At 44.4% G+C, this 12,745-nt stretch overlaps 1 protein-coding gene across 1 annotated transcript in view; it reads left to right on the top strand.

Annotated features, from left to right (window-relative positions):
• Positions 1 to 7,579, top strand: part of FGD5 (FYVE, RhoGEF and PH domain containing 5) — a 117,714-nt gene extending 110,135 nt beyond the window's left edge. Inside the window, 3 exon segments of the mRNA XM_004442430.3 lie at positions 254 to 382; positions 5,858 to 6,012; positions 6,393 to 7,579. Coding sequence (XP_004442487.3) covers positions 254 to 382; positions 5,858 to 6,012; positions 6,393 to 6,429 — 321 coding nt within the window. The 3' untranslated portion in view covers positions 6,430 to 7,579.
• The last annotated feature ends 5,166 nt before the right edge of the window (positions 7,580 to 12,745 follow it).

Here is a 12,745-nt window from a genome sequence, read left to right on the forward strand (position 1 = left end):
CACCGCTAGGGGGCAGCACTCCTGAAGGCAGTTTTTGATGCTGTGTCTCTTGGGTCTGCTCCGTAAATCCTGTGTCTCTAACCATGTCCTCTTTTGCTACCTTCGTGGTGCAGGATGGATCCCAAGACCTCATCCAAGTCTCAGATTTCAAAGCAGCATAAACACTCTGCCAACCGGTTTAGAGTGTCGTTTGGCTCTGTCTGAACTGTGTCCACCAACTGGTGTCCTGACTGCTCTGCTTCCCTTCTGCCAGGTGGCCGCCTCAGGAGAGGGCTCCACCATCAGTGGCTATCTCAGCCGCTGTAAGAAGGGCAAGAGGCACTGGAAGAAGCTCTGGTTTGTCATCAAAGGCAAAGTGCTCTACACCTACATGACCAGTGAGGTAGTGGTGGTTCCTGCTCTCTCTCCTCTCTCCTGTGAGGTTAAGCTCGCGCCTCAGTGTCCATCTGCGCTGTGCACATCGTCACACCTGCAGGGCAGTGTGAGGCCGGGATGCTGGTTCCGGTTCCCGTGTCAGTCAAGTCTTTATTGAGCAGTGGTGTGTGCTAAGTGCTGCAATGGATATGCAATCGCGTGTCCGTTCCAAATCTAAGGAATTGACCATGTCTTTGTGGAGATAAGGCGGGACAGCATGCAGACCTGTGCAGCAGAGTGTTTGAATGTCACAGGCCCAGCATCCGGTACAGTCAGGCCCTCCATAACAGAAAGCACCCTTCTTCTCTCCACTCCAGTTGTTGGGGACAAAGTTCAGCAGCTTGGAGGAAGCTCCCAGGCCTTTTGTCTGTGCGTTTCTTTTATCAGGGAACTACATTGCCTCATGGTTCCTCTTCTACTAAGTAAAACTTAAGTTTGTATTTTTATAGGACATCTTACATTTATATCTTCTAAAATGTAGGAGAGAGGGCCTTGGAAATCAAGCCTGCTTCTGGAGTAGACAGGTGTGGGCTGCGGTTGTCCAGCAGGGGGCTGTCTGATCCTGATCCGGGCCGAACCTACAGGGCGATGGGAAAAATTTCCACGTCCAGGCCCCACCATGTAGTGGTTCCCACAGACTAAATCCACTTTGAAAACAGGGCTTAAATGTGTTCTGCCAGCTGCAGAGGGTGGGTGCTTCCCTCCGTGAGGATGTGCACACCAGCACAGGGCTGGCCCCTGTCCCCTGACCGCAGATGTGAATGTGCAAAAGATACTTCCTTCTTCGGGGCATAAAGCTTCCCTCACAAAAGATGAAAGACGTGCAGCGAGGACGGTTGCAATCTGCCCCTCCCTCAGGGATCCCAGAGGCCAGCAGGGACACAGGCAGACAGAGGGGCCCACTGTGGGCCTGTGTGACTTGGGTGCTGTGTGAGCCAAGCCTGCCCTAAGGGGCCCCTTATTTACATGTCCACAGATGGGGCTTTCTGCTCTAAGGAGAATTTTGATCTTTCCAGAACAAACTGAAATGTGGTGTAATACCCTTCTGTAGCCCATCTTCCTCACTAGGCAGCCCACAGGACACTTGCAGGGGTTCTCTAAAAGCTGGGCTCGTGGGGAACCCTGAGTAGGCAGTTAGTGGGACTTCCTCACAGTAGTACTTCTCAGAGTCTCTAACATACTAAGGCGTATGGTGGGTCTCTGAGGTGTGGAGATTTCCCAAGCTGGCCTGACTACAGGCCTTTCCTCGCAGAGCATCACATAGGACTGTTGCACAGGACACACTTTGGGAAGAAATGCTGGCTTCGAAAGATGAACGAAGGCTAGCGATAGTTAAATAACCACCAAAGAGAGGTGAATCCTGTCTGAGAACAGAAAACCCAAAGTCTCTAGGTTCTAACCAGCAACAGTTGTCATGGAAGCAACAGCATAGGTTAATTTTAAAAGATCAATATATTAGGGCCGGCCCGGTGGCGCAAGTGGTTAAGTGCGCGCACTCTGCTGTGGCGGCCCGGGGTTCACCAGTTTGGATCCCGGGCACGCACCGACGCACTGCTTGTCAAGCCATGCTGTGGCGGCGGCGCATATAAAGTGGAGGAAGATGGGCACGGATGTTAGCCCAGGGCCAGTCTTCCTCAGCAAAAAAAAAAAAAAAAAAAAAAAAGGATTGGCAGATGTTAGCACAGGGCTGATCTTCCTCACACACAAAAAAATCAGTATAAGTATGCTTCCAAAGTAGTTTCTTCCAGAGAGAGGAATTTGTGCAATTTCTCAATAAGCCTAATCCAATGATGGGACTAAGATTTCAAATTCCAGCAAAGACAAAAGTTTTGATAAAGTGGATAGCCAGTTTTCATCATCTGTACTGCCATGAACCCATCATGTACCCTGAGGTGAGCCAAAGATGATGCAACTTGCTATTCAGCAATAGTCTGGGAGAAAGTACCTGTCAGAAATATATAGGAATCTTTTTTTTCCCCAATATTTTATTATTTAGCTATTATATTTATTATTATAAACATTTTAAGGGGCTAACCCAGTGGCATAGTGGTTAAGTTCACATGCTCCACTTCTGGCGGCCCAGGGTTCACAGGTTTGGATCCTGGGCACGGACCTATGCACTGCTTATCAAGCCACCCTGTGGCAGATGTCCCACATATAAAGTAGAAGAAGATGGGCATGGATGTTAGCCCAGGGCCAATCTTCCTCAGCAAAAAAGAGGAGGATGGGCAACAGGTGTTAGCTCAGGGCTAATCTTCCTCACACACAAAAAAATTAAGCATAAGAAATATTGAAAGAATTTTACAGTGAACTGTCATATAGCCATCAACTAGATTATACAATTAACATTTCACTACCTTGATCGAGTATCTATCCCTCTCTCTATCCATCTTACTTTTTGATGCTTTTCAAAGCATACATCCCCCTAAGAGTTCAATATTTGTACATCTTTTTTCTTTTGAAGTACAATTTACATATAATGAAGTACACAAATCTTAAAGATACTATTTGATGAGTTTTGAGTAATGCATACACCTATAAATCCCCGCCTCACCCCTGTCCCCATGGGCGACACACTGTTCTGGTTTTTTTCCACCATAGATTAGTTTTGCCTCTTTGAGTTCTTCATATAAATGGAATCATGTGTGACCTCTTCCACTCAGTGTGATGTTTTTGAGATTCATCCATGTCATTGCATATAGCAATAGCTCATTCCTTTTTATGGCTGAGTAGTATTCCATTTTGTGATTACATCACAGTTTGTTCATCCATTCACCTGCTGAAGCATATCTGGGTTGTTTCTGGTTGTTGGTCATTATGAATAAAGCCACTTTAAACTTTTTCATACAGGTTTTTGTGTGATGATAGGTTCTTATTTCACTTGGGTAAATATCTAGCATTGGAATTTCTGGATCATAGAAAGGTATATGTTTGTTTTATAAGAAATTACCAGACTTTTCACAGAGTGGTGTTCCATTTTATACTCCCTCCAACAATTTATGTGAATTTGAGAGGTCTGGTTGCTCCACATGTTTGTCAACACTTGGTATTGTCAGTCTTTAATTTCAGCCATTCTGGTGAGGATGTAGTGGTATCTCAGTGTGGTTTTAATTTACATTTCCCTAGTGATTAATGATATTTTACATGTGCTTTGAGAAGTGTCTGTTCAGATCTATTGCCCATTTTTTTAAGTAGGTTGTTTGTCTCCTTTTTATTGAGTTACAGGAGTTCCTTATGTATCTTGGATACCAGTCTTTTGTCAGATAAATGTTTTGTGAATATTCTTTCCCAGTCTATGGCTTGCCTATTCATTTTCTAAATGAATGAATGAATCTTTTGGTGAACAGAAGTTTATAACTTTAATGAAGTCTAATTTATCAGTGTTTTCTTTTATGGCTGTTGCTTTCCATGTCCTAAGAAACTTTTGTCTACTTCAAGTCACAAAGTTATTCCTCTGTATTTCCTTCTGAAACTTTAATGTTTTAGCTTTTACATTTAGATATATCTCTAATTTTTGTGTGTGGTATGAGATAGGGATCAAAGTTCATTTTTTTCCATATGGATATCCAGTTGTTCCAGCCATTTGTTGAAAAGACTTTCCTTTCTCTCTTGGATTATTTTGGTGTCTTTGTTAAATATCAAGTGGCTTAATAAGTGTGGGTTGAAAACTTGGTTCTTTTTTGTTGTTGTTTTTGTTGAGGAAGATTCAACCTGAGCCAACATCTTTTGCCAGTCTTCCTTTTTTTTTGCTTGAGGAAGATTAGCCCTGAGCTAACATCTGTGCCAGTCTTCCTCTATTTTGTGTGTGGGTCGCCACTACAGCATGGCTGATGAGTGGTGTAGGTCCATGCCTGGGATCCAAACCCATGAACCCGGGCCACTAAAGCAGAGTGTGCCAAACTTAACCACTACTTGGTTCTTTTTAAAGATTGTTTTGGGTATTCTAGGTTTTTTATGTTTCCATATAAACTCGTCAGTTTCTACAAAAAAGCCTGCTGAGTTATGATCAAGATTATTGAATCTGTAGATCAATTTGGGGAGAATTAGCATCTTAACAATATTGAATCTTCCAATCTATGAATATGGTATAAATCTTCATTTAGTTCTTTAATTCTCTTTTAAAGTTTTCTAATTTTTAGTGTAGAGGTCTTACACTTCTGTTAACTTGATTCCTAAGTATTTTATTTTTTGGATGCTTTTGAATGGAGTTTATTTTATTTTCTAGTTTTTTGCTGCTAGTATATAGACATAAAAAACAACTGATTATCCTGGATCTTGCTAAATTCATTATTAGTTCTCATAGTCATTTTGTAATCAAATGTGTCCTTTGCAAGCACAGATAGTTTTATTTCTTCCTTTGTGATCTTCATTGTCTTTTTTTTCTTTTTCTTGCCTTAATGCAGTGGCTAGGACCTCCACTACAATGTTGAATTTAATTGGTGAGAGTGAGCACCCTCTTGCCTTGTTCCCAATCTTAGGGGCAAAGTATTTGGTATTTCACTATTAAGCATGATGTTAGCTGTGGGTATTTTATAGATGCCCTTTGTCAGATTAAGGAAGTTCCCTTCTACTCCTAGTTTGCTGACAGTTTTTATCGTGAATGGATGTTGAATTTTGTCAAATGCTTTTTCTGATCCAGCAATCTTTGAAAATTGATTCCCGTTCATATACGAACTCTACTGCCCTTCTTCCTCCTCCCACAACCATTCTAATGTGCTTAACTAATTATATCTTTGTTTATCTGTGTTTTTATCAAGTTGTTGTTTCTGAACATGTATTTTTACATAAATATATGTGTATAAAAATATCTTTATCCATATATAATTCTTTCTTTTTCCACTGAGCCCTATGATTTTAAGATCCATCTGTGCTCTCTGGGTACATCTCATTGAATCGTTAGCACCTTCGTAGCACAGACTCCCTGAGTGCTCCATATCGAGGCGCTGTGGGTGAGGGTATGTGGGAATGAGTACAGACTATGTTAGCAGAAGTAACTCTAGAAAACTAACTGAGTCAACTGACTGATTGAGTCAGTGGAAAGAACGTGGGGTTAGAAAGTGGTCATGAGTCCAAATTCTGTCTCTGCCCTTAATAAGCTGTGTGATCTTAGGGAGTTACTTACCTTCTCTGAGCTTCAGTTTCTTCTTAGAATGGAGGTGACACCTACTATGATTGTTGTTAAGATTAAACAAGATAATGTGAAGATGAAGATACCCAGATCCTAACAGGCTATCACAAATGTTAAGTTTCTTTCCCTCTTCATGACTGGTCTTGGCGGGAAGTGGGGATGAGGAGTATGTGGGTGATTATTCCACTGTTGTCAAAGCACGTCCCACACAGAAGGGCTCACTGTGCATCTTACATTGGAGGTATCCATGAATGCTAAACTGTCAACTGTACATAGTTTGTGTTTAATATCAGTTTTCCCTTCTGCCCTTCGCAGGACACAGTGGCCATGGAGAGTATGCCCCTGCTAGGTTTCACCATTGCCCCAGAAAAGGAAGAGGGCAGCAGTGAAGTAGGACCTGTTTTTCACCTTTACCACAAGAAGACCCTATTCTATAGCTTCAAAGCAGAGGATACCAATTCAGCTCAGAGGTACCAAAATAACTAGTTCTGTGTCTCCTTGCCTTTCTCTCAGAAGGAAACAAACTGTTACCCAGGGCTTGGTTTCTGTTCTTCTCCCGCCACCCTATCCCATCAGGTCCCTTTGGGCCTCAGCAGAACAGTGGAGCTACCGTTCCTGGTTGTGAGACAGTTTAAGATTGTTACAATGCGTTCATACAGGTGTGCGCTGATTCTGCAAACCTTTGCACTGTGTTCCAGGCGTTTTGCTAAATGCTAGCAAAACAGATGTGAATATGACATGATCCCTGACCTCAGGCTAATAGTAATCTGGTCCAGTCACTTATAGGTTCTGTGACCAGAGTCACAGGCAAAACCGTGACACCAAGTGTCCCCTTTCTTCTGTGTTACAGGTGGATTGAGGCCATGGAAGATGCAAGTGTGTTATAGCAGTTATCAAGCATGTGGACTCCGAATAAACTCTTAGGTTGATATGTGGACCCTTCCAGAAGCCAATTCGTGTCTCTATTCATCTGGACACATCTGGATTCAGCATGGGGCCTGATCTTTCTTGCTGTAACCCCCCCACACACACACACCTTCACAAGTGGAACTGTTCAGAGATATTTATGGACCCCTCCTTCTCTGTCTTCATGTTTTCCACCCCTCCCCCAAGCCCCTGGCATAAACTATCTCCTTATCCAGCAGCAAGTTAGAAGTTTAGTAACATGAAGACATGGAAACCAATAGAAAAGTACATTTTAGAAATGCAGGCTTTTTAGTAGAAACAAGCTTTTACAATTTTTACTCATGGTAAATATCACCTTTCATGTTGTTGATTTTGGTGCCTCAGGTGACACGAGAAACAACCAGTAAATAACAGCTACTCTCATTGAAAGCACTTTATTGTTTTACTGAGCTCCAACCTCCAACTTTATATTTGCCCAGTGATTTACTTAAGTAAGTAGCAGATGAAGTCCTGTGGACTAATTTGCCACGAATACTCAACAAGGGTGTACATACAATTGGTGTGTACAAACCTAGCTATGGCTTGCTGGTGCACAAGTGACACTCGGAGGGGAGGGTCCTCCTTACCGTGGAGGGCCGCACTGCACTGGATAGGAAGTCGAGGATTTTCTCCTCCACTTGATCCTGCGACCTGAATACTGACATGAATTCATAAAGGAAGGACTCCCTCCTTCCCACGGAGATCCTCAACACTACACCTGTGCTGGAAACTCGGCTGCTGGCAGATCCGGCCCCACCCTGGAGGTCACTGCAAACCCTCTGAAGCGACTGGTCTGCTTTAATTTATTGTGTGCCTTCCTGAGTTTACCCCACACAAGCTGACAGCATTATGTTTATGAGAACCTGTACTTATTTTTGACATGATAATCCTTCAGCTGTGTTACTGAAGCTTGAAAGACAGAAAACCAGATACAATCAGAAGGTGAATTCGTGGTTGTGACTTATGGCTCTGGACATAATGAGGGAGCATAGAAGTAGCGGCTTGAAGATACTCTCTGGACGCCTGGGGCTCAGTCACCTCCTACTGATGACTGCTGCTCGTTGTGCTGGATGGTTCTTTACATAAAGCAGAGGGGAGGGCGGGTGGGAATCCTTGTTACTCTCATCGAAATAAAAAACAATCGTATCATTTTCTGATATCCTTTCCCCATCCTCCTGATGCCCTGTCCCCTAAAAAAAGGCATTTGCTGACAAACCTTTTGTAAAAAGTACCATCTTAAGGAGTTACTTACATTAAATATTTTCAGGGGAATATTTTTTCTAGTTTGCAGTTCTTTTAGAATATTTGCATTAAACATTTACTTAATGATTCAAACTAAGTGATTAAAACTAAGTGATTAGATAAGTCTTTTTCTTAAGTTTTGAGGGCTTAATTCCAATGGACTCATTTTCATCATCAGGCATATTTAAGTGGGCTGCCTAGACCCTCTGAGCCTTTAAGAAGCAGGCACGATTCAGACCAGATAGGGTGGGTTCCCCACCCTGCCACAGGCCACTGCCCATGGCCAGTTTCTGAGCTTCAGGTAGAATTCTGTGTCTGGAAGTCATTTGAAGGCCTCTTTTACAGTACGGCATCCTATTTCTGACACTCTGTAAAGAAGAGGTAATAGGGCTTTTATTTGTCAGTAGCTAGCTAACTAATTAAAACACCTGGGCTTCAGATAAGACATACTGGATGGGTCATGTGCAACTCTGCAAGGACCCGCCTGGTTTACCTGGACCTCGTTTCTACCTGTCCTTCCCGCGGTTCTTTCTGTACTCATTTCAGCCGATTTCTACTGGCCAACTTTGCTCATTGTTCCTTCCCTGCCCTCCTCTTTGTCCAGCCTGTTTTACACGTCCATGTCACCCATCTATCCATGAGGCCTGCCCAGAGTAACCTGGATGAAGCTGCCCGACTGGCCTGAGGGCACTCCCTCCCACTGAGCCCAGAGGCTGGAGAAATGGCCAGCTTCACAGCCGTGGCCATGCCGCCCGAGGCCATCTGCTTTGCCCCCTGCTCCCCGGGCACGGAGCAGCCCCCTACTGCGTGCCTCCAGCCAAGGCTGTGTTTCCTGGAGGAAGCAGTGCTGTGCCAAGCTGTGGCTCAGAAATGAGAACAGTGGGGCCCTGGGCAAGGCACTCACTTCGGTAGCTCTGAGCCTTGGGGTCTTCTGTCACATGAAACTGTTCCAGCTTCCTAAAGAGTTCAGGAGTTCAAGTGCAAACTGAACGTTTGTGAAAGTGGACTGAAGACCATAAACCCGTGGGGAAGGGCACGGCGTTGTTATACAAAATCAAAATACAGTCATGGTCCCTGCTCTGTGACAATACAAAACGAAGACAATATGCAAAAAAAGACTTGCTTCTTATCCATGAAAATGGCAAGAGAGAGAAACCAGCCCTGAGGAGGGCCTGGCAGGGGTGGGCTGAACTCCTGTGGTCATCGGGGCTTTCCTCCCCTGTTTGTTTCAATGACCTCTCCCTGAGCTCTCCACATATGGGTAAGGAAAACACAGACCTTTGCAGGGATGGCCTCTGCCTGCTTGTCAGAATCAGTAAAATTTTATAAAACTTAGGGTTTTACTGAAAGCAGGTGGCACTTACTTTACATTGTGGTGGTTTCACACCTTCCCTGCAGACTGTTTTTTTCCAGCCTCAGTTGGTCTTGGTAAGTAGGACGAATTTTGTTCATTATTACTAACACAAAGCACACCAGAAACACAGTGGTGTCCAGGGATATTGATTGGGTTCCTGGGTCCTAACAATAATTCTTTTACATATCAAAAATACATTCTGAGGGGCCGGCTCCGTGGCTTAGCGGTTAAGTGCGCGCACTCTGATGCTGGCGGCCTGGGTTCGGATCCCGGGAGCGCCCCGAGGCACCACTTCTCCGTCCAACGTGAGGCCGAGTCCCACGTACAGCAACTAAAAAAGGATGTGAACCTATGACATACATCTGTCTGCTGGGGCTTTGGGGGGAAAAAAACTGAATAAATAAAATCTTTAAAAAAAAAAAAAACAAAACAAAACAAAAAACAAAAATACATTCTGAGTTCTGGTCAGGCTGACAGACCGACCACTCTCTCCCTTGGATGCAGCCTAGTCCTCTGTGCTGACGCCTGGGGTTGATCTTTGGGCAGGCACCACGTGTGCCCATGCCAAGGATCCCAACAGCCCTGCAACAGCTACCAAAGGGTAATGCGGTCAGAGTCCTTTCTTCATCTAGTCCAACCTTTCGTTTGATTGACAGTGTAAATGTCATTGCTGAATACTGAAGCCCTAAATGGGAACTGAGGCCACCTGGGCTAGGAGTGGTAGGGCCAGGCCGGAGCCCGACTGTTCTGCCATAGGGCCAAGTCAACATGCTGGAATACTATTCTGTTAATTGGTTCAGCCTGTGATCTGCAATTGCTATGATCAGGGAGGCTTCTGTGCTTCCATGCACTAATGGTTGAGAGGACAGATGTGTCCACACTAAGATGTCTGTTTTCATCAGCAAGTAAAAGGAAACCAACCTCACACTGGTTTAAACAATTAGGAAATTAACTCAACAAGAGGAGGTGCAAAAGCAGGGCACGTTCTGGGTCAGACAGTGTCTCCAAGAACCAAGCTCTTTGGGTTTCTCTGACCTGCTGTCCACTGTCAGCTTGATTCCAGGGCTGGTTCCCAAGAAGCTGATTGGTGACTGCCACCAATGGTTGGGGCTACAGGCTTGCCTGTTCACAGCCACCAAGGAGGGAAAGCTTGGCTTCCTGTAACTAGCTTTTTCTTAGAAGCACCCAGCAGGCCCTCCGCACTACTCTAGGACCACACTTACTTATGCCTGCCCTCTCCTGAGCTAGTCACTGGGAAGGAGATCACCATGACCAGCACAGATCAGTCAGCTGGGGGGTGGGGGGCGGATGGCTGCTGGGGATTCACCCACGATGTCCACCCTCTAGCCCACATCTCCTGGAAAGAAGACTATGGTTAGATTAGCGTAGTGTGAGGGCTATGCCTTGCCATGGATTTTGGAGACAATCAGTGATGGAATAACTTACTGTGCACTTACTTAGGCATGTTATGTGTGTTTGTTGAATCTTACTGTAAGTGGTATTGGGGAGGCAGGTTGATGTTATTGATCCCTAATCAGACACAATTGTTAAATCAGCAGCCAAAGAGCACTGGCCTCTCACGGGCTCCTAGAAGGCCTTTGTGTGATTATCAGCAACAAATAATAGCAAGGATCTCTGCACCAAGTGCTCCAAGCACCCTAACCCTGTCACTTCACTTAGTTCTCTCCAGGGCCTGTGGAGATGAGTTCTGTTATTATCTGCATTTTGCAAGTGAGAAAACCAGGGGTTAGAGCCATTAGGTAACTTGCCCATGGTCACACTCTTGCAACTGCTTCACCATAGTGTTTCCCTGGAATGTGTGTGAGCTGATACTGTGAGCAATTTTCTGACACGTGCAAGGTGAATTCCCTTCTAAAACTGACAGAAATCTCTGACTGCAGAGGACCAATCAGTAGGATCTTTTCCTCCAAACTCATAACAAACATGATGTTCAGTCAGCCTAAATTTTGCATTTCGTTATCCAAGCAAAATCATTCAATTTTATCACATAATACACAATCCATGCACACAAACCAACATTATTTCAATATACTAATTGTAACAATGAATACAGTTCTATTTTTCTGCAATCATATGCACAAGACTTACCTCAACTGCAGAAGGGGATCTGGATATTTAAAACCCAAAGGTACATGCTTTAAAAAAAAAGTTATTAGCATACGCTTCTAGTGTTATTCAATAACTGACACGTTAGGATGAACACTCAACTATGAGGGATTTTTAAGGTAAGTGACTTCAGGGATTCAGCACATTTTTCTCACATAAGAGAACAGATCATAATTTCTAAGATGGATTTATAAACAATAACCTAAAAATTGATCCATTACTTGCTCTTCTCGAGCCCTTTAAGAATTTGCATTATGTGGTGAAAAGACAAGCCTGAAGGTTATGGTTACCATGTGCTCTATGAGAGTTGACAAGGAGTCTCGTTTTGGGAAGGAAGCCATCATACCCTTGCCACACTAGTTCCAAGAGGAAGAGAGCACGTGTTTACAGAATCCCACTGTGTCCTGAGAGGGGTCGCATCCCCAAGGGAGGGGGACTACTTTCGAAATGAAATCAAACCAATGCAAGCAATACACAGCCTGGAGCCTGTCGGTTGTGTGAAGCCAGAGCAGTGTGTCTGGGGTGAGAGACCACAAATTTGCAACATGCTGCAACCAGAACCTCGGCTACTTTACCAGGGCTGCCCCCTTGGCAGCCTGACTGATGGTGGAGAGGAAGAGCCAGAGGGAGAGCTGGCCCTGGGGGCTACTGTGTAAGTTCAGACCCCAGGCTATAGCCAGAGACTGCCATCCCCAAGTCGAGTGCCCCCCATGCATGCTTGGCCTTGGACTCCTACCGTGGTCCATATCTCTCCTCCTAGGGTTCCCCTCTCGATAGGTGAGGGGAGGGGGCAGGGGCATCTAGTGTTTACAAAGTGCCTCAGGAGACTGCACAGGCAGATTGGGGATCTGGGGTTGGAGGGTCTGGGAAGGTTTCACAGAAGTGGTAGTTGAGCTGCACCTTGATTAAGAGTAAAAACTTAGTCCAGTCATGGGCAGTGACCTCAGCTTGTCACTAGAGTCTGGTAGAAGTGCCAATTTATAGGGTCTATCTGCAGTCTGTATTTAGATCTTTAGCTGAAGAAAAGTGAGACCTAAGAGTTCCTGAAATGATGTTATAGGTTATATTATGAGAGCTGGCACTGATATCATCAGACAATATTGCAGGACACCTTTTAGAATTTGATACTATGACAAACATTTTAAGGAGAAATATATGGCCAAGACAGATAGTGAATATTTGAGGGGAAAACCAGTCTAACTGAGCTAGACATAGGACTACCACAAAGGCGGTGCCAGCCGGTAAAATATCCCCTTCCACAGAAGTTTTCTCAGGAGAAGCTTAACAACCCTGATAACGTCCTGGTGATCATGGGCAAGATTCTGCAGAACAAGTTCTCTACATGGTCTCGGTCTCTTCCTTGTACAGATAATCTGATGATGTCTTATAGGAAATGGCATTCTGTGTTGACAGAGCAGAATGACAACAGCCCTCATTTTCTACTTTGTCTTTCAAGAGTGCCGTTATAATAGAGCCAGCGTGGGGTGGCAGCACTTCCACAAGAGCCAGAGAGAGGCTTGTACAAAATAAAACCG

Source organism: Ceratotherium simum, chromosome 5 (genome assembly GCF_057802395.1).
Source record: "Ceratotherium simum simum isolate JZ-2026a chromosome 5, ASM5780239v1, whole genome shotgun sequence".
In the NCBI taxonomy this organism is placed as follows: domain Eukaryota; kingdom Metazoa; phylum Chordata; class Mammalia; order Perissodactyla; family Rhinocerotidae; genus Ceratotherium; species Ceratotherium simum.